The 20,695-nt window shown below is 38.5% G+C and overlaps 2 protein-coding genes across 2 annotated transcripts in view; one reads left to right on the top strand and one right to left on the bottom strand.

Annotated features, from left to right (window-relative positions):
* Positions 1–5,733: 5,733 nt before the first annotated feature.
* LOC125651390 (uncharacterized) lies at positions 5,734–6,366 on the top strand. The gene has a single exon (XM_048879951.2). It carries the CDS (start codon positions 5,734–5,736, stop codon positions 6,364–6,366), a length of 633 nt encoding a protein of 210 aa, XP_048735908.2.
* A 313-nt stretch (positions 6,367–6,679) lies between these two features.
* Positions 6,680–20,695, bottom strand: part of LOC125650383 (deleted in malignant brain tumors 1 protein-like) — a 41,090-nt gene continuing 27,074 nt past the window's right edge. The window contains exons 10-24 of the mRNA XM_048878641.2: positions 20,484–20,641; positions 19,271–19,427; positions 15,076–15,248; positions 14,769–14,916; positions 10,827–11,014; positions 10,586–10,730; positions 10,319–10,476; positions 10,098–10,242; positions 9,824–9,990; positions 9,485–9,657; positions 9,103–9,250; positions 8,038–8,240; positions 7,582–7,842; positions 7,014–7,168; positions 6,680–6,921 (exon numbers count right to left, since the gene is read on the bottom strand). Coding sequence (XP_048734598.2) covers positions 6,708–6,921; positions 7,014–7,168; positions 7,582–7,842; positions 8,038–8,240; positions 9,103–9,250; positions 9,485–9,657; positions 9,824–9,990; positions 10,098–10,242; positions 10,319–10,476; positions 10,586–10,730; positions 10,827–11,014; positions 14,769–14,916; positions 15,076–15,248; positions 19,271–19,427; positions 20,484–20,641 — 2,593 coding nt within the window. The 3' untranslated portion in view covers positions 6,680–6,707. The remainder of the gene's footprint in view (positions 6,922–7,013; positions 7,169–7,581; positions 7,843–8,037; positions 8,241–9,102; positions 9,251–9,484; positions 9,658–9,823; positions 9,991–10,097; positions 10,243–10,318; positions 10,477–10,585; positions 10,731–10,826; positions 11,015–14,768; positions 14,917–15,075; positions 15,249–19,270; positions 19,428–20,483; positions 20,642–20,695) is intronic.

Genomic DNA, 20,695 nt, shown 5'->3' with positions numbered 1-20,695 from the left:
TTAAAAGGACTGATTCATGTATTTAGAGAAAAATATTTTGTTTCCTTTTTTATTAGCCGAGTTGCAACAAAGTTGAACTCGGCTATTGGTTTGGTGATGCGGGCGGTTGGGCGTCAACAATTGGTTTCCGGATGATAACTCGAAAAGTTTGCAATCTAATCAAATGAAACTTTGATATATTGTTGGGTACCAGGTAAGGAAGACCCCTATTGATTTTGGAAAAAAAAGGTCAAGGTCATAGTGACCGAATATAGAATGAAAATGGTTTCCGGATGATAACTCAGAAAGTTTAAATCCGAATCAAATGAAACTTTGATATATTGTTGGGTACCAGGTAAGGAAGACCCCTATTTATTTTGGAGAAAAAAGGTCAAGGTCACATTGACTGAATATAGAATGAAAATTTCAGAAATATTTGGTTTCCGGATGATAACTCAAAAAGTTTTAATCCGAATCAAATGATACTTAAAGATATTGTTATGTACCAGGTAAGGAAGACCCTACTGATTTTGGAGAAAATAGGTCAAAGGTCAAGGTCACCGTGACCAAAAATAGATTTAAAATTTCAAAAAAGTTTGGTTTCTGGAGGATAACTCAATTTTGTTTTAATTTGAATCAAATGAAACTTGGATATATTGTTGGATACCAGCAAAGCAAGGCCCCTATTGATTTTGGAGAAAAAATGTCAAAGGTCAAGGTCACAGTGACCGAAAATAGATTGAAAACTTCAGACAAATATGGTTTCTGGACAGTTAACTCGAAAAGTTTGAAACTGAAATTAGTGCTTCACAATTATAAATATGCCACATCATTCCTGACTTTACAATGTATCCCATGCAACTCGGCTCATGCACCCCTGGGTGCATGTATTGATTTTATTTTGTTAAACAATGAAATATAATTCATTTAAAGTTGGACCTTCTTAATGCAAGAATAGGATTGATTGTATATTGTTTAACACCCAGCTCAAGAATTTTTCTGCCTCCGAGATCGAAGATCAGGGGGGCATATTGTTTTTGTCCTGTCTGTAATTCTGTCATTCTGTCTGAAACTTTAACCTTGCAAATAACTTTTGAACAGTAAGTGATAGAGCTTTGATATTTCACATGAGTATTTCTTTTGACAAGACCTTTCCTTGGGTACCAACATTTTTGACCCTTGACCTTGGAGTTTGACCTACTTTATGTAAACTTTAACCTTGCTAATAACTTTTGAACAGTAAGTGATAGACCTTTGATATTTGGTCACCCTGTGACCCTTGACCTTGGAGTTTGACCTACTTTTTGAAAACTAACTTTGTTAATAACTTTTGAACAGTAAGAGCAAGAGCTTTGATATTTCACATGAGTGTTCCTTGTGACAAGACCTTTTCGTGGGTACCAACATTTTTTACCCTTTGACCTTGGAGTTTGACCTACTATTTGAAAACTTTAACCTTGCTAATAACTTTTTAAACTTTCCGTGGGTACTAAACATTTTGACCTTGACATTTGATCTACTTTAAAAAAACAACTGACATTGGACATATAACTTCTAAATGGTAAATATTAGAGCTTTCATATTGTACATGAGCATTTCTTGTGACAAAATCTTTCTACTGGTACCAAGATATTTGTCCATCTTCGGAATTGGCCATTATCAGGGGCATTCGTGTTTTGCAAACACATCTTGTTCACTCATGGAGATGTCCCCATTGCCGATGAAGGGCTGCAAAATTTAGGCCTACATTTTTTTGTATGTTTGGCACTTACGGGCTTTGAGCAGGGAGGGATCTTTATTGTGCCACACCTGCTGCAACACGGGGCCTCGGGGTTTTGCGGTCTCATATGAAGGCCTGCATAATTTAGTCGCCTCTAACCACAAGCAAGGGGTACTGAGGACCTATTCTAACCCGGATCCCCACAGGAATCAAGAATAAGAGCAATATCTTTAATAGCCTTAATTCTGTTTTTATGAACAAGACTCCAGCCTTGTTTATATTTACAAATAAACTAGTGAACAGACAATTTTGTAATTTAAAACGTCCTAATTTTGCACAGACACAAGTTTAACTTTTAAATGGCACTTTTAAACATGATTAACTGACAAGTCAACATAATTATTTGATTATCTGACAAGTCGACATAATTATCTGACAAGTGATGACAGAAATATGCCACCATACAAAAGAATTTGATTTGAACCCATCTTGACTCTCCACTCCAAGAGGCTTTATACCAAATTTGAAATGAATTAGTTCAGGAAAGTTAAGTGTGTCCTTGTTAACACATAGGACTGTGGATGATTGCATTAGATCACCTGAGTCACTTAGTTGACCTAATAAATGTATTTTGAATAGCTAGTACCTAGGGAATGTCAACCGACAAAAACACCTGCATGTACTTATGATATCTAGAGATTAGTTCTATACCTATAAAGGAATGAATTTTCCCAGTAAATTCTGATATGTTATCGCTTGCACCTTTAATATTGTTTCGTATATGAGGTGAAGTCCGTGTTTGAACTTTTAATTGAATTTATCTTGATCAGAAATCGTGAAATTATTTGAAATGAAAACTTACTGTACTATTCTTTTTACTGAACTACCTTGAAATAGCAACCAAATAAAAAAAAAAAGAGAGAGAGAGAAAAAAAGTGGTGAACAAACTTTGGCGGATCTAAGCCGGTGCGATTTTTTGAAAATGACAACTTTTTAAAAATTTACGAAATAAAATAAATCCGTAAATCGTGGTTAGGTTTATCATTGCTTGAGTTAGATCTAACAGAAGAAAGAAGTTTTGATAATTGTTGAATGTTCGTTTCTTCAGTCCGTAATTTTAGTCTCGAGTCGGCCAGCCTATGGAAATTTCCAGAACGAAAAGACCATTTGTCAGGAGTGCTGAATATTGAATTAACACCTGCAAATCTTTCTTTATAATTACAGTACTATGGAATGCCTGTCATCTTTGAATAAATTAACTCAATTTTACCTAACAACCCAGTTCCTTTCAAACAATATTTATCTTATTCCCATCGAGCGATACATATAGTGCTGTTGTACCTAGTGTTGGTAGAAGTGGCTGTTAATACTGTGACTGGTGGAAAGCTTGTCAATACTCAACAACAATCGTTATTCAACGTATTTCTAGACCTCCAACGGAGACTTGCTCGACATTTTTAACAAGATTGTTTTTATTGCTAATAAACACGAATTTTGCAATTAAATTATCAAACACAATGTTTTTGCGAATAAACGCAAAGCCTTTCAATTTCTCTTGCGAATACATGCAACATGTTTTTGCGATCAAGAGCTTTCAAGCAATATTTTGATGAGAAAATTTGGGCTGCATTTGCTGAACTAAACTATCCGCATCGCTGTGAGACGTTGGCATATCTCGAGTCCTTGTCATGATTGGTGTTAAAACTATCGTGCAGTTTTCCACATAGCAGGTGATGATTAAGCTTGTGACAGTTAACAATTTCTATACTCTACTTCTAATATATATTATTGAAATTTTGTTTTAAAAAAAATCTTTACAGCATGGACAGTTAAGATTTCATGTGATAACAAGAAAACTAAATTCGGAGATATCGCAACATACATTTGCTTCAAATTAAAAGAATCATTTTTCTCTGATCGAAGTACTCGTGTTTTAGGAGAAGGACTTGTAAGTTGTTAGAACTTGTTCTCAATCCTTTTGATTTCATCAATAAAATATGTTCAAAACAAAACGTGTCCATTACAGATCACTATATCTGAATAAGATTGAATAGAGCCCAGGTAACTATGGAGGTCTCCGAATTTCTATTAATTCTACACATGAATGATATATTGTTTAGATAGATAAAACTGTTGTTAAACAGACACAATTTCAACACTTGAACAACTCTAATTGAAATACTCGTAGTTCTACTTCATTAACTGTAATTTGAAAATTATTACATCTACAAAACTTGTGGTTGAATTACATGCAGTTTTATTCCACATGCACTGTACTGTCATATACACTGTACTGTCATGAGAGAAATCGAATCACTTTCCATACCCAATGTTTACTTGTTAAATTCCTTTTCATTCGTTAATTGACTCTCGAGGGTAGGACACCCGAGAAATAATACAGCATGTTAATTAGTTAAAAGGCGTCACTCTGCCGTGGCGATGATCGCTTTTTAAACCGATAAATTGTCAAATCACTTTTAAAACCGGCGAACTGTCCAGAGGTAGCCAGTTTAATTGTTTCGTTTAATGTTTACACCATTTACAGGATACAACCATGTTACGCCAATGGTGGGAAATTTATTCTTATAATTTGAATTACGAATTCCTTTAGTGATGCGGTGATTCAACTAACCATGGAGTCCAGCGACAGAAATTCCAAGGCCAGTGTACCTCTCTCACAAACGACCTCGGTCTCCGCCACTCTGCAAGAACAGACTCCCACTAGCACGCGTGAGCCTACACCCGCGGGACCCGTGAAATGCAGCGTGTGTACTGATCACGTGACTGCAGCCTACTTTTGCGACCAATGTCAGAAATACTACTGTAGAGATTGTCGAGGTAAACACTCTCGTGAGGTAACCGATGGCGCAAAACATAAAATGCGAGAAATTTCCACAGGACTTACAATTGATCTAAAAGCAGACGACACAATCACTGTGAAATCAACCCCTAGACTCCCTTTTCATCTACAAACAGCGGAAACGAGCCCGGAATCTGTTTCTAATTTCCGTATCAAAGAACCGCTCCCCAACATCGGACAAAGCGTGATGACCAAAGACCAGCCCAAAACTACCCCGCGTAAAGAACAGAAACAGCTGGTGCCCAAATTTCAGCGAGAGAGAAGTGAAGCCATGACTCCCAGAAGTCAGTTACGGAGATGTTTCTCGCACCCCAACAAAGACGTCCAGCTACACTGCCTGGAATGCAATAAAATCGTTTGCAGCGAGTGTATCGTAGAGGGCCACCAGAGACATCAGTTCGTCAGTATTTCAGAGGCAGGGACAAAATTACGGGGCGAGCTTCAGTCCCATATTTTGCCGGTAAAGACCTGGTACGAGTCGGACGCCAGGAATGCTTTGACAAATCTCAACTTATCGGAGGAGACATACACCAAGAAATCTAAAGAGTGCATCGAAATCGTGAACAAGAGAGCCGAACAATTACACAAAGACATCGATCGTATCAGGAACGCTCTCATCGATGACGTAGAGTCGAAAAACGCTGTTGATTTGGGTGAATACAGAATATCAAAGGAGAGCTTAGACGAACAACTGAAATCAACAGAGGAAGTGATTGGCAACATTGAAAATGCAATCAATGAAGCCGAGGACATCAGCATACTCAGATCAGAAAACGACCTCAGGTCTCTCATATCGTCCGTCGACATGAAAATTCAAACCCAAGAAGCCAAACCACCTGTATTCCTTGCAGGGTCATCAACAGATGAAAGGATCCGAGAACTGTTTGGGCATAATCACCAAGAAAAACCAGTGGCAACAATGGCATGGTCTTTGCAAGCCGAGACGCTGAAGCCGACCCGAGACCTAGATTTGATTCGCGTGTCTTCCATTCCCTGTTCGGACGGCCAGCCAATCCATACAATGGTCCCACTTGGGGAATCCGAAGTTTGGATGTCTTCCATCTCTAACCCAAAACAAATACAACTGGTTGGCGTTGACGGGTCCATGGAGAAGCCAGGCGAGTTTGATTTTGTCATCCGGGACCTAGCCATTTCTCGCAATGGGGATTTATTCATGTCCTGCTTTGACACACGCTGCATCAAGCGCCTGCGTTTGAATGGAACATTAGAAACATTTCTGAACGCCTCTCCGCTTCATCCACAGGGAATACACATGAGTAGAAGTGGCGTCTTGCTGGCTTGTCTCGTGGATTCTCCGAGTACGGACGGGAGGCAGATCCGTCCGTATAGCAAACGGCAGCTTGTGAAGATCACCAAATCAGGAAAGGTCATGAAGAGGCTGGCCTTCAGTATCGACATCCGCTTGTTTACGTCCCCTGTGAAGGTAGCCGAAACTGTCGAGGAGGAAATCTGCGTCATCGACAAAACCGCTAAAGACAGAGGCCGTGTTATCGTCTTCACTCGAAACGAGCAAGTCAAGTTTATTTACACCGGACCAGTGGGTTTGAAGATGGAGTACATGTTTTGCCCTACAGACCTGACCTGCGACATTTACGGTCACGTGATTATAACAGACGCGAATAACAACGCTATTCACATGGTTGACAAGCATGGCCAAGTGCTAAGAGTTCATCAGATCGGGAGGGATTGGATTGACGTGCCTCACTCACTAGTGGTGGACAACAAGGGCCTGATGATCGTGGGCGACTCCGCTGGCATGGTCCACGTCATCAGGTATCTCAAATAGTATCGATGTCAATATCAGAATATATCCAACGTTCATGTCGTATGTAAGCCGTGTAAAACTATGTGACTTGGTGTGTCAGTACGACTGTATAATACTTGGTGTGTCGGTACGACTCTGTAATACTTGGTGTGTCGGTTGGTACCACTGTTAGTATATCAGTACATAACTAAATTCAGATTCTTACAATAGTTTTCACAGCACGTCTCTTTCATTTAATACTGTAACGACATGTATGTAATGTATTTTTTTATGTGAAGTGACGTTTTCGTGATTCACTTTGTCAGGTTTTAATGTATAAAGAACTAACATGTAATAAATGTAGATATCTATCGTTTTTAATATCAAACAAGTATATATGACTGATCAATTATTTTTGATCTGCCATGACGACATGTCTGAGCACATTTTGAGGAAAAGTCAGTTGTAGGACAGAATGTGGCATTACAGGAAATGTACACTGCGTTCTGATTGGATGGGAAGACGAATGCATTAAACAGGAACCGTGTCTCGTGTGTTCCCTGGGAGACGATCTGTGTACTTGGGTCCACTGAGCATCTGCAAAACAAAAAGCAATCATCAAAATATTTCGTGAGAAGTTCTCAAATTCTCTGGAAATTGTTCGTCTCGCAATGAAATGTGCAAATCACCCATTCTTTATGATGACATATGTGCTCTGTGACGTTGAAATAGCTTCCGGCATTGCTTCACATGTGTCCAATCGCATTTTTGTTCCATAATCGTTGTTGTTTAAAGAAACTTTAACGTAAATGTTCTCTCCAATATTTGCAATTATAGGGTTGCCCTGAAAGAAAAAAAAAACTCCCTATATTTTTGGAATTCGTTTTTTGAAAAGCTTTCAGCTCATTTATTTATCTTTTCATTTTACCTTGATGATTATAATTGTTTTCTGAACAATTAGCCTTATCATAAAATTTCACAAGGGGTTATCTTTTCATCGGTGCATTGCCTGTATTGTAGATCCAGGTAGGTGGAGGCGGTATCATTTAACTCCGCCCCATCAGGGTAGGATATGACGACACTCATTTTAACTCCGCCCATTCAGGACAGGATATGACAACACTCATACAACTCCGCCCAATCAGGGCAGGATATGACAAACACAGTAACGCAACATACCAAGAAAGAAAGTTAACTTTGAAATTATGTAAGATTGATCTATACAGATGTTACATCAGATTGTTAACGATTTCTCACATTGATCTCGTGGAAATATTGAGGATCCGTGTAGAACTGAAGTTTGGTATCATAGTGACCACTTCCTCCTACTTGATGATGAAAGGTCGTTTGTGAAAGTGGAACCTCAGTTGGCTTGTAATGTTGAGTCACGTGTTCGTATCGGTCAAGGTCACACTTGACATCCACTCTCCAGCGGTAGCCATGAACAATGATGGGAAATGGCGTTTTAGATTCAGGGTACACCAGCTGATTCTCGTAAGACACAAACTGGTCTGATATCTTGAAAATAAAGGGAGACGATGCAAGATTTAAAACAACTCTAAGATCTTTTAAGATACTTGCATATGTACACTCTGTGAAAAGAATATTATAGATATATCCGTTTGTTAAAACACACTACCGGTACCTGAAAATGGTTAAAACACACCACCGGTAATTGACAGATGAAGGTTTTTGAAATGCATAAAAATGAACCGTTTTAGAAGTGGAACAGTTGCTGTACGACTGATCGAACACAATCGTATCATCAACCACGTGGCCAGTACAGCTTTGTTTCGAAAGGTAAATCTGGGATACTCCGGAGTCTGGATAGAGCATGCGCAGTAGGGTCATGTTCACCACAATCCTCCAGGATGTGGTGTCACACAGCACTGTTATAGCATCCTCCAGTGTTAGTGCTGCCGAAATAGAGGAAAAGGTTTTATTTATTGTTTTACGTCCCATTACAGAATCTCGCGTAAGGATGGAAAATACGATGTGTAACAATTTAGCAAACATTCGGTAGAATAAGAGCAATTTGCTTCCGGTATGAACTTCCGGTTTATAATTTACAGTATATACTATGGATACTTAAAAAAAAACCCAATAAAAATAGACAGAGAGAAATCTGCAGAACTGTAGGAAAGCTCTCTGGTGTTTCCTATGTTTATGAGACAAAACTTTCTCCGTTGCACAAGATATATTAAAACATTTCTGACCCGGTAGTGACCTTGACCTTGTACATAAGATTTATAAAACCTGTCTCGCCTGGTAGTGTCCTTGTACATAAGATTCATAAAACCTGCATGGCCTGATAATGACCTTGACTTTACTAACCTGTCAATAGGAATGAACTGTATAAAGTCTGTGACGTAAATTGTTCTCCAGCTATCCGTTATACCAAGTTATAGGGACCGACCGACCTGTGCAAAGCAGTGTATGCCTCTCCGTCTTCAAAGGGGGTACTAAAGCTGAAGGGATCCTTATAATGTTGACTGTAGTTATTATTGATTCATCACAAATACGGAACTTTATTAGGTATAACAGTGTTTGTTGAATACAATTTTAAGAAGTTTTCACGAATGTGTACAATCATGGTGGCTGAACTGTTGGACGGGCAGTATTGATATTGAAACATTCTAGAAGGACATTTAAACTGTCCTTAAAATATTATAACCATGTCTAATGCCAGGAGGAAAACCTTTCTCTGAGGAATAAGATGGCACAAGATCGAGCGCTCTAGACATTGAAGTTCGGGCATGCTAAGCGTTATATACGTACGACTCCAGTCGAGGGTAAAGCCGCGATGACCTTGACTTCCCATATCTGATGTGAATCGGACGACAAATTCCTTCCCCGCTACTACAGGAGGATCCGTGTGACTTCCGGAAAACAAAGCTAGGGTGTGGTCGCCTGGCCCCTCCGTGATCTATAAATATCGACAATATCATCATGACCAAAACAAAGAAAAAACAAACAAACCCAGAACTGCATGCAATATATAAAGCAATGAAGATATTCCTCAGACAATCGTGTTTATCAGACGAAAAGTTAATGACTATTTATGAAAAGATATTTTTCCCATGAGTTAGTGGAGAAGGCATCCCTGATATGTAAATTTTCCTGAACTTGTACTTAAGTCATATATAACGTCACGTCATACTTGTAAGGTGTCTCCAGTACTGTTGATATCGAGGTCTTTAATGGTCAGTTTGTAGATCTCGGCCGTGGTGTTCGGGGGAGTTATGGTGTACACACAGTCAGACTTGGGATAGTCCTGGGGATACCCCGTTGATGATAAATTCCCCCGTGCTGTGGTGTAGGAATCCGTGCATGCTGTATAGTAGAGGGAGGTATGATTTGCAGGACGAATTTTCTTGCGAATAAATTATGAATTGAATTGAATTGACTGTTGATGATGTTCAATATTATGAATTTTAGTGTGAACCAAAGAACAGCGACGTTAAAATCAAATCTATTGAGAACAGCAACAAAAACAAACCAAAACATTGCGCATGCGCTCCTACGTTTGAGCATCCACCAGAAGATGAATAAGAACACTGCTGAATATGCTCCTCCCATCCATCACATTGAAGATCGATCACCTTGACGACACCATGTTTACCTGTGAGATGGGCAGGTCCAGGAATGATATGTGCATGGGAATTCCTAAATGAGAAGGGATGAGTTAAATGTAATACGTTAGAGCATTCGTGATAATTAGATGAAGTAGAAATTATGTTATAAGCAAGTGGTTTTAAGAAAATACATCCTACTTAAAGCCCGCCATGCTGCATAAAACGTTGGCTTCGTTATCCGAAAGAGCAGAAGAACAAAGCTCTCCCCACGAACCGTCCTTGTACACCTGCACCCTACCGGAGAAATTCTGGGCAGAATCGACAAAACGAACTTTTAGACCACCTAAAACGAATAAATATAAAAATCGATACGGTATATATTTCAAATTCAAATTTTGAACATTTTCCCAATCACCAACCTGTGCAGTCCACACCAACAGATGTTTGCTGACAGTTCTCTTTCTGAAAATTTGCCGTACAATATCCGATGTCCGATTCATTGCCAAAACATCCCAGCGAACTTACTAGCACGGGTGCTGTCCCTTGGGGAGCGTTATAAGAAGAGAAACCTCCCGATCTACAACATAAATTATTTGAGAACGTCTCTCTCTCTCTCTCTCTCTCTCTCTCTCTCTCTCTCTCAAATTCGAAAATTAATGGTGGACGGTAAAAGCTGATGAAGTAACCTAAAGTGCATCATTTTGCAGACGACATCCGTGTTATTTTGGCTCCAGTTGTCCAGACAGAACGATCCCCATTGTCCATTGTAGAAAACTTCCAACCGACCCCGTCCTGCGGTTTTTCCGTCCGATAAACGTACATTGTGAAATCCTGCACATTAAAATTGAAATCTAGCGATCATTTTCTCGGACAATTGAAAGAGAAGTATGTGGATTTATTGACTGATAAGATACCCCTGTGGATTACCTATTGCAGTTGGTGTACATTCAACACCTACATCGTCGCTATGAGAACATGATTGGTTGCCCCACTCTTTATTCAGCCGACAGAAGGCTAGATCGTGTTCGGACCCAGTGCAGTCGGGCTCGATATCCAAAGATGTGCCATTGGATTGTCCAAACCATGCATCCACATAGACAGAGGGCGATGTACTCCTAATAAGAAACACAAATTCAAAAAATTTCTTTTTGCTGTAGGATAAATATTGACCTGTTTTCTACACCTTTCCAATAATGTATTACTACATGTCGAATTCATGTTGTGACCTCATAACTACACCTTGGATAATTATTCCCGTCCCCTCAATCTTGTCAGGACACTTAAGAGTATATAAGGGTGTATTGCTTCTTTATGTGATGAGGATCCAGATGGTTATTGAATATTTGAACCATTGCGATCCCTCTATGACTGTATGATTTGTGTAAACTTGACTACATCTTCAAAGGATGTATTTAAGTTTGTATCTTGTGGTTGCAAGGAAGATTTAATCAGCTTTTATGAATCCATAATCTCTGTTAAAAGATTGTGACGTCACCATGCTTCCAGTGACTACGTTTGAATCAAGACTGAATCTACCATTAGTTATGTAGAGAGATGTAGAGTTCGTTCATGTTTTGCAATCTTCTGAAGGAGGAATGTCTTATATATGTTCCACTTCACTGTTCATGCTCTAAAGCATCTTGGTTATCCACTTTTATCCATGGATGCTATTTAATAAATCATGTATTTGGAGAACACAATTGACCAATTCCGATAAGGAAATGAAAAACAACATCCGCACATAATGGTGGGGGAAAAGACATTAAGTAATTGCACAATTTTGTATATAACTATATTAATTTTAAGAACTGGATGTGAATTAGAGTGAAATTCTGTTATTTCTTAAAGGGAAAGGCAACCCAAAAGATTTTAACATGATAAATGATAGGATTAATTACATGTATATGACAAAGATTTGTCATACTATTCTGTTGATATACGGCCAAGATAAGCGTCAGTATTAATTTGAAAACGTTAAAAATTGAAATTCCCGCGATCTATAGAGGCTGCCATGATGTGTAACTTTTGTGTTCAAGACCACAAAAATCAATAATTTTGACGTCACACCGTCTGTTCCGGTTTTGATGAGATTCTAAGATCATCAAAGATATGCATGTGGTAGATCTTACGAATAAATAGGTTGAAGCCTTCCTGTCAAGCTGTTAATTACACTAATGTAAAGGGGAGATGTGAAATTCTCGACCCAACCAAATCATTTGAAAAGAAAAGACTATGTAAACTGTGGATCCATCATTTGCGTAATGACAATTTGAGGTTCGAAACATTTGTATGAAGAAATGTTTACCGTCTGCCTGGTCTGCGACTCGACTGAACGCCTTTTCTCAATTTCTTCTTGCGAAAAAACGGGCTCAAATCTATACGGATCAAAACTTAACTGTTCGTGACCTGTCATGTTTACAGTGCTACTGATTAAATAAATCAGAACAGACGGTGTGATGTCATAAATTAAACATCAATGGCCGCTCTCTTAGCAGCGGGTAATTTAAAATACATGATAGATTAATATTGATTTAAAGCTGTATGGTCCGAATTACAATATTTTTTTCCATCTCGTAAAAACGCTATTAAATCATCGCACGTATGTAGTTATGAGACTGATCGCACGTATGTAGTTATGAGACTGTACGACATATCATAAATTATTTCACCTGTTTTAACCCAAATAATTTGATTTTAAATCGATGTTTACAAATAACCGCGTCACTCTGCCATTTCAAGTGGCAATCACGTGACCAGTTCAAACTTTCAAATCATTGGTGGTCTTATCTGTGTAAAGCTGTGTATTTTGTTATAACAGTACTGTACCATAAGTTTAATAGAAATAAAAATATCAAATACCTCTTAGTAATTCGTTGTTTTACGCTCTTTCAGTCTTAAAACTAGACAGTTGCGTATGAGTTAAAGGACACATCGCATGTTTTTAAACTTTTTAATTTTTTCAGCAAAATTAATTCATTTCATGCCTAAAACTACTTTACATGTGTTTTAAATGAAACAGTGTGCGTAGTTTTCGAGTTTGAAAGCGATGAAATTCAAATCTTGCGATATGCATATTTTCTTCGATAGTTTACGCGCCATTATCTGTGACGTCATATGCGACCTCGAGCGAGAAGATTGATAGCCATTTCATAAACAGATTAGATTTAATTGACAAACAAACAATTATCACATTAACAGCTTGTAAATAACACTGCATTAGGGTGTTTTGTGTCGTTTAAGGGTGTACTTGCTGTCAGTAGAGAGGATTTGGACTGTGTTTTTTTTTTCAATTTTCGAAGGAAGGTATGAGGGACAAGACGTGAATAAATTTTGTCGGCACAACGACTTTGCCATTAAAAAAACCCAGTAGAATTTGTCCCTGTACTTTTTCCAATAAACACTTGGACAAAAACGTAGATAAACTGCGAGAAAATGGTTCTATCGAAGCTACGCACTGTTACATATAGGCCTACGGCATATGCTTTCCGTTCTGCTCTCCAATTCAATACACACTCGCACCAACTGACCTTCACCTTGTAACAACATATAGGCAGAACTTTGCTAGCAGTGTCTACCAACTGGTAGTTTTAAAAAAGAAATTCAAAGATAAAAGATAATTGAACTTTCAATTATAAATAATAAAATATAATATTTCCCGACTTTGAATTGAATTATAATGCTTTCATTTTTTTAAAGAACGCGTACGTGTTTACAATAACAACACGCCGCGCTCCCACTTCCTAAGTAACAACGTATTGATAACAAAAAATAATGATTAGGCGTAATAAAATTGCTTTAATGAAATAATTTAAAAGTATTGTGATTTTCACAATAAGTTTGATCATCATTATTATTATTTTCTCTCTCCGAAATGCACCCGTGACAGTATAGACCTATAGTTGCCAATGATACATAATCGTATCATAATTTAGGCCTATCTAACTTCTCCAAAAATAAATTTAATAATAATTGCACTGTTTATTTAAGAAAAGCAACAACGTTAATTACAGTTGTTTACAGAAATGGCATTACGAAATTGTGTTTAGACAGTGATCCCATGTAAACATTATTTACTCGCAAATTTATGCAGATTTCATACTCGCTTTTCTCGCTACATTTGGGTCGCTATTTGTATGCATTGGTGGCTAAAAGATATAAGACTCGGGAAATTTGTCAACATCGAAATAAATGTTATCCATGGTAAATAAATTAGGTCCCTAAAACCCGAGCATTTAAAAATATCTAACACTACTTTTACAACAAGTTGATCGACGAAGGTCGCATATGACGTCACTGTACCACGTGACTACCTATCTAATTAACTAGGCTTTTTGAAATCGGGGCGTAGATTTAAGTCCGTATTGTGGTTAATTATCGCAATACTTCAGCGAACGAACTATTACAATTAATTTCTATAAGCATAAGGAAGACAAAATGCATATAATTCTGTATACTTTGAAAACACGAGATGTGTCCTTTAATACATCATGTTGGGATTCCCCTGACGCGCTTTGGTCTATTTATAGACGTCTATTATGGGATGATTTATATATGTAGCCACTATATTTACTTTCTAAATAATATTCGCACTGTTTTCTTTTACATGCAGATGTTTTCAAGTATGTAATTAAGGGAAAGTTAATAACTTTATAAAGTAATTAATCTGCTTTGAAGTAATTATGTACAAAAATAATACATGAACATCGGGTCATACAGCTTTAATTGTTAAGCAAGGGCTTTTGTTGTTAAAGACTGTCATTTACGATATCAGTAAGTGATACTTTATTCATAAAAACAACAATGTGATTAAGGTTGCCTTTCCCTTTGAAATACAATGATGCTTTCAATAGAGTATAACTCTTAATATACCAGTAACCAAGTGACCGACACACAACGCGGGCGTCCTCTCTCGTCCAGGAATGGTCACAGACGCTGTTCCAGTGTCCGCCCTCTACAATACTCACTGTTCCTGTCGTTGAAGAAGAGGATGTTCCAACCAAAACAACGCTGTTGTTTACTGCAGTCAGATGTACATATAGGGTAATGAAAATAATATCTCAATATCACGGGAAGAGTTTTAGCTGAGAAGTTACACGTGATTATATCAATCAGCAAATACCTTGCATTTAACTTTCATCCACTGAATGATATTGGTGACCTACATATCTGTACGTACCGGAACAGGATACACCCGCGTCACGTGAGTGATCGCAGTTTACTCCCCCCGTCATGTCTGCCGGACAGGTGAAGAGACTGACCTCTGACCCGTTACACTGGACGTTTGACATGGCTACTCTTCCGGTTCCTGTTCCGAAGAATGCGCCCTGGAAGGCCGTCCCAGTGACATTTCTGAAGAGAAAATTACAGTAAATTTGTTTTGCCTGTTAGTGGGATCGTGGACTGTTCTAAATGTTGGGGATAGTCTGTTTCAATTGCCACCGGAATGATATGGCTTGTTTTCTTCTGTAAATGGGTTGGTAATGTTTTAGAAAAAGTTTCAATTGTCAGTTGAACGATATGTTATTCCCCTGTGAATGGGATAGTAAGTGTCGGGATTGTCGATCTGTTTTACCTCTTAATGTGATCAACTTTCTCCTATTAAGGGTATTGCCATTTTTTGCTTGTCATTGCCGTAATCCTTTTTCCTGTCTTAAGGATAGTCTTTTTTATCTGTCTAATGGATAATTTAGTTTTGCTTATAAAAGAAATAATCTGTTTTACCCATCAGTGGGATAATCTGTTTTACCTGTGAATGGGAGTTATAAATATTAATAGAATCATCTGATTTACTTATCAAAGGAGCACCCGCTATGTGTTCTGGCGATCCATGGGATGTATTTGTTCCCCTGTCAATGGGACAATCTGTATTACGTGTCAAAGGAATGATCTGGTTTATAGGTCAATGGGAAGATCTGCCTTATCTGTCAGAAAGGTTAAGTATGATGTATACCTGTCAAAGGGATAGATTGATTCCCAGGTGGATATTACTGAAAGGAAACTTTCTTTTACTTTTCAAAGGGATACTCTTTTTTTTCTGTAGATGGGATTGTACATTTTATCTGTTAAAGGGAAACACGTCATCTGTTTCACCTAACAATGAGATACGTGTACACGTGAAAAGCCTACCTGTCAGTGAAATTTACTCTGTTTTATTTGTCAAAGAATGATATAGGTTGTAATTCATTGGGATAATGTGTATGTTTTGATAATGTTAGAAATCTGTAGGCTGCCAATGGGATACTACGCTTACCTATAACTGAGATAACCTGGTTTACCTGTCAGTATGAATCTGCTTAATCTATTAGTGGAATAATCAGGTCATCATATCAAGAGATAATCTGCAATGTAACCCAAAATTGAATACTGTTTTCCTCTCAGTAGTAGTGGTGTGTGATTTACTTGTCAGTGGTGTGTGTTTTACTTGTCAGTGGTAGTGGTGTGTGTTTTATTTGTCAGTGGTAGTGGTGTCTGTTTTACTTGTCAGTGGTAGTGGTGTCTGTTTTACTTGTCAGTGGTAGTGGTGTGTGTTTTACTTGTCAGTGGTAGTGGATTGTGTTTTACTTGTCAGTGGTAGCAGTGTGTATTTTACTTGACAGTGGTGTGTGTTTTACTTGTCAGTGGTAGTGGTGTGTGTTTTACTTGTCAGTGGTAGTGGTGTGTGTTTTACTTGTCAGTGGTAGCGGTTTGTGTTTTACTTGTCAGTGGTAGTGGTGTGTGTTTTACTTGTCAGTGGTAGTGGTGTCTGTTTTACTTGTCAGTGGTAGTGGTGTGTGTTTTACTTGTCAGTGGTAGTGGTGTGTGTTTTACTTGTCAGTGGTAGTGGTGTGTGGTTTACTTGTCAGTGGTAGTGGTGTCTGTTTTACTTGTCAGTGGTAGCGGTGTGTGTTTTACTTGTCAGTGGTAGTTTTGTCTGTTTTACTTGTCAGTGGTAGTGGTGTGTATTTTCTTCTCAGTGGTAGTGGTGTGTGTTTTACTTGACAGTGGTGTGTGTTTTACTTGTCAGTAGTAGTGGTGTGTGTTTTACTTGTCAGTGGTAGTGGTGTGTGGTTTACTTGTCAGTGGTAGTGGTGTGTGGTTTACTTGTCAGTGGTAGTGGTGTGTGGTTTACTTGTCAGTGGTAGTGGTGTCTGTTTTACTTGACAGTAGTAGTGGTGTGTGTTTTACTTGTCAGTGGTGTGTGTTTTACTTGTCAGTGGTAGTGGTGTGTGTTTTACTTGACAGTGGTAGTGGTGTGTGTTTTACTTGACAGTGGTAGTGGATTGTGTTTTACTTGTCAGTGGTGTGTGATTTACTTGTCAGTGGTAGTGGATTGTGTTTTACTTGTCAGTGGTAGTGGTGTATGTTTTACTTGTCAGTGGTAGTGGTGTGTTTTACTTGTCAGTGGTAGTGGTGTCTGTTTTACTTGTCAGTGGTAGTGGTGTATGTTTTACTTGTCAGTGGTAGTGGTGTGATTTACTTGTCAGTGGTAGTGGTGTGTTTTACTTGTCAGTGGTAGTGGTGTGTATCTTACTTGTCAGTGGTAGTGGTGTGTTTTACTTGTCAGTGGTAGTGGTGTGTGTTTTACTTGTCAGTGGTAGTGGTGTGTGTTTTACTTGTCAGTGGTAGTGGTGTCTGTTTTACTTGTCAGTGGTAGTGGTGTGTGGTTTACTTGTCAGTGGTAGTGGTGTGTGGTTTACTTGTCAGTGGTGTGTGGTTTACTTGTCAGTGGTAGTGGTGTGTGTTTTATTTGTCAGTGGTAGTGGTGTGTGTTTTACTTGTCAGTGGTAGTGATGTCTGTTTTACTTGTCAGTGGTAGTGGTGTATGTTTTACTTGTCAGTGGTAGTGGTGTATGTTTTACTTGTCAGTGGTAGTGGTGTCTGTTTTACTTGTCAGTGGTAGTGGTGTGTATTTTCTTCTCAGTGGTAGTGGTGTGTGTTTTACTTGACAGTGGTGTGTGTTTTACTTGACAGTGGTGTGTGTTTTACTTGACAGTAGTAGTGGTGTGTGTTTTACTTGACAGTGGTAGTGGTGTGTGTTTTACTTGACAGTGGTGTGTGTTTTACTTGTCAGTAGTAGTGGTGTGTGTTTTACTTGTCAGTGGTAGTGGTGTCTGTTTTACTTGTCAGTGGTGTGTGTTTTACTTGTCAGTGGTGTGTGTTTTACTTGTCAGTGGTAGTGGTGTGTGTTTTACTTGTCAGTGGTAGTGGTGTATGTTTTACTTGTCAGTGGTAGTGGTGTGTGGTTTACTTGTCAGTGGTAGTGGTGTCTGTTTTACTTGTCAGTGGTAGTGGTGTGTGTTTTACTTGTCAGTGGTAGTGGTGTATGTTTTACTTGTCAGTGGTAGTGGTGTGTGGTTTACTTGTCAGTGGTAGTGGATTGTGTTTTACTTGTCAGTGGTGTGTGTTTTACTTGTCAGTGGTGTGTGTTTTACTTGTCAGTGGTGTGTGTTTTACTTGTCAGTGGTGTGTGTTTTACTTGACAGTGGTAGTGGTGTGTGTTTTACTTGACAGTGGTAGTGGTGTGTGTTTTACTTGTCAGTGGTAGTGGTGTATGTTTTACTTGTCAGTGGTAGTGGTGTGTGGTTTACTTGTCAGTGGTAGTGGATTGTGTTTTACTTGTCAGTGGTGTGTGTTTTACTTGTCAGTGGTGTGTGTTTTACTTGTCAGTGGTGTGTGTTTTACTTGACAGTGGTAGTGGTGTGTGATTTACTTGTCAGTGGTGTGTGATTTACTTGTCAGTGGTGTGTGTTTTACTTGTCAGTGGTAGTGGTGTATGTTTTACTTGTCAGTGGTAGTGGTGTCTGTTTTACCTGTCAGTGGTAGTGGTGTGTGTTTTACTTGTCAGTGGTAGTGGTGTGTGTTTTACTTGTCAGTGGTAGTGGTGTGTGTTTTACTTGTCAGTGGTAGTGGTGTGTGTTTTACTTGTCAGTGGTAGTGGTGTCTGTTTTACTTGTCAGTGGTAGTGGTGTGTGGTTTACTTGTCAGTGGTAGTGGTGTGTGGTTTACTTGTCAGTGGTGTGTGGTTTACTTGTCAGTGGTAGTGGTGTGTGTTTTATTTGTCAGTGGTAGTGGTGTGTGTTTTACTTGTCAGTGGTAGTGGTGTGTGTTTTACTTGTCAGTGGTAGTGGTGTGTGTTTACTTGTCAGTGGTAGTGGTGTCTGTTTTACTTGTCAGTGGTAGTGGTGTATGTTTTACTTGTCAGTGGTAGTGGTGTATGTTTTACTTGTCAGTGGTAGTGGTGTCTGTTTTACTTGTCAGTGGTAGTGGTGTGTGGTTTACTTGTCAGTGGTAGTGGTGTGTGGTTTACTTGTCAGTGGTAGTGGTGTCTGTTTTACTTGTCAGTGGTACAGGTAGCGGTGTAACATGTTTTACATATAGAGTAAGATGTTTACCTGTCGATGGGATAATCTGTCAGCATTCGACACACGGTAGTGGCGTCTCGGTTGTCCCAGTTATCATCACAAACAGTACTCCATTGGCCTTGAACTTTCACCTCAACTCGACCTTCCATTGGATGTGACCCGCCTTGCAACCTTATATCCTTTGTATCTTTTTAACAATTAATCACTGCATTAATAATTACTGCATTAATGTTGTGCTTGTAAGACATAACCTTGAATTTACCATTCTATAATAACGAAACTAATGTCATGATTTTGAGGTACATGTAGCAAAACAAAATCAATGTTAAAAAGATATTTAAGACAATTACAAATTCTCAATTTAGTACAAAGAATATAATAATCCGACTACACAATTAACTACACATTTAAAGGTAATACCGATTCAGAATAAAGGTTTAATTTATTATCATGATCAATGACATGTCTTTTGTAAAGTTTTGTTTTTCGGAAACATATTTTTAAAAAGGAAAGTGTTGCAATGTATCGGATTTTGAGCTTTCTGATAATTTCTGTATCATTCAAGAGGTTTGAAATTTATATAAACTTTATTGTAATCTTAAAGGCATTTTGAAAATATATACATTTTCATATTGATGTTTTTGCCTTTGATATCTTTACCGATTATAATGATAGCCATTTCCCTCATGAATCCGTTGCAGTTGTGCATGATAAGTGTAAAATCATGGTAAATATAATGCATCTGGGAAGTCCGCCAGAAATGAAAGTAGAATGTAGATATAAAAGATGTTCACGTTTCAAAATACATGAGGGTATGAACCGCATTGATTCCCAGTTCCGACATACTTTTCTGTCATATTGAGACGACATCAGCTTTATGTGAAGTGTCACAAATTTAGATCTATGCATGACACTCAGAGCCGTAGCAGTGAGTTGGACCTCAGTTTATAAGGTCTCATCCAAAAGACTCGTGACTCTCGCTTCTAAATGCTGAGCATTTGGCGGAGCAGTCACTACCTATGTTTAAGGATTTGCTTTTGACACAGCCAAAGTACGAGGGGGACTCCCAACTCACGACCCCCCGGTTACTAAGCAACCACTGACAACAGTGACCGGTAAATAAGTAAATTGCTTTCAATTCTAGATCTTTATAATGGGTTTTGTTAGGGATCTGTTAAAAATTGTGGAAAAAATAAAACCATTGAATTTCTCAATATGATGGAAGGTATGGACTACTACTTACGACATCGTATGCCCACATCAGTGGGAAAGAAACAGGACCTGGACAGTACACAACCACCAATGTCCGAGATACCTTCACGACAATTCGTGATACTGATCATGTGACCACTTGGACCACGTCCATAAAAGTTATCTGGCTTTATTTCAGCAACAACATCGCTGCAAATGTAGAAAGAAATGAGACGGATAAACGATAGAAAGTCTGTTCTTATT

This window comes from Ostrea edulis, chromosome 5 (assembly GCF_947568905.1).
Source record: "Ostrea edulis chromosome 5, xbOstEdul1.1, whole genome shotgun sequence".
NCBI classification, from domain to species: domain Eukaryota; kingdom Metazoa; phylum Mollusca; class Bivalvia; order Ostreida; family Ostreidae; genus Ostrea; species Ostrea edulis.
This window is presented reverse-complemented; position numbering and strand designations above follow the sequence as displayed.

Bases quoted from the DNA above. Each gene is read 5' to 3' on its own strand.
- LOC125651390 (XM_048879951.2), top strand. From the start codon at position 5,734: ATGTCCTGCTTTGACACACGCTGCATCAAGCGCCTGCGTTTGAATGGA.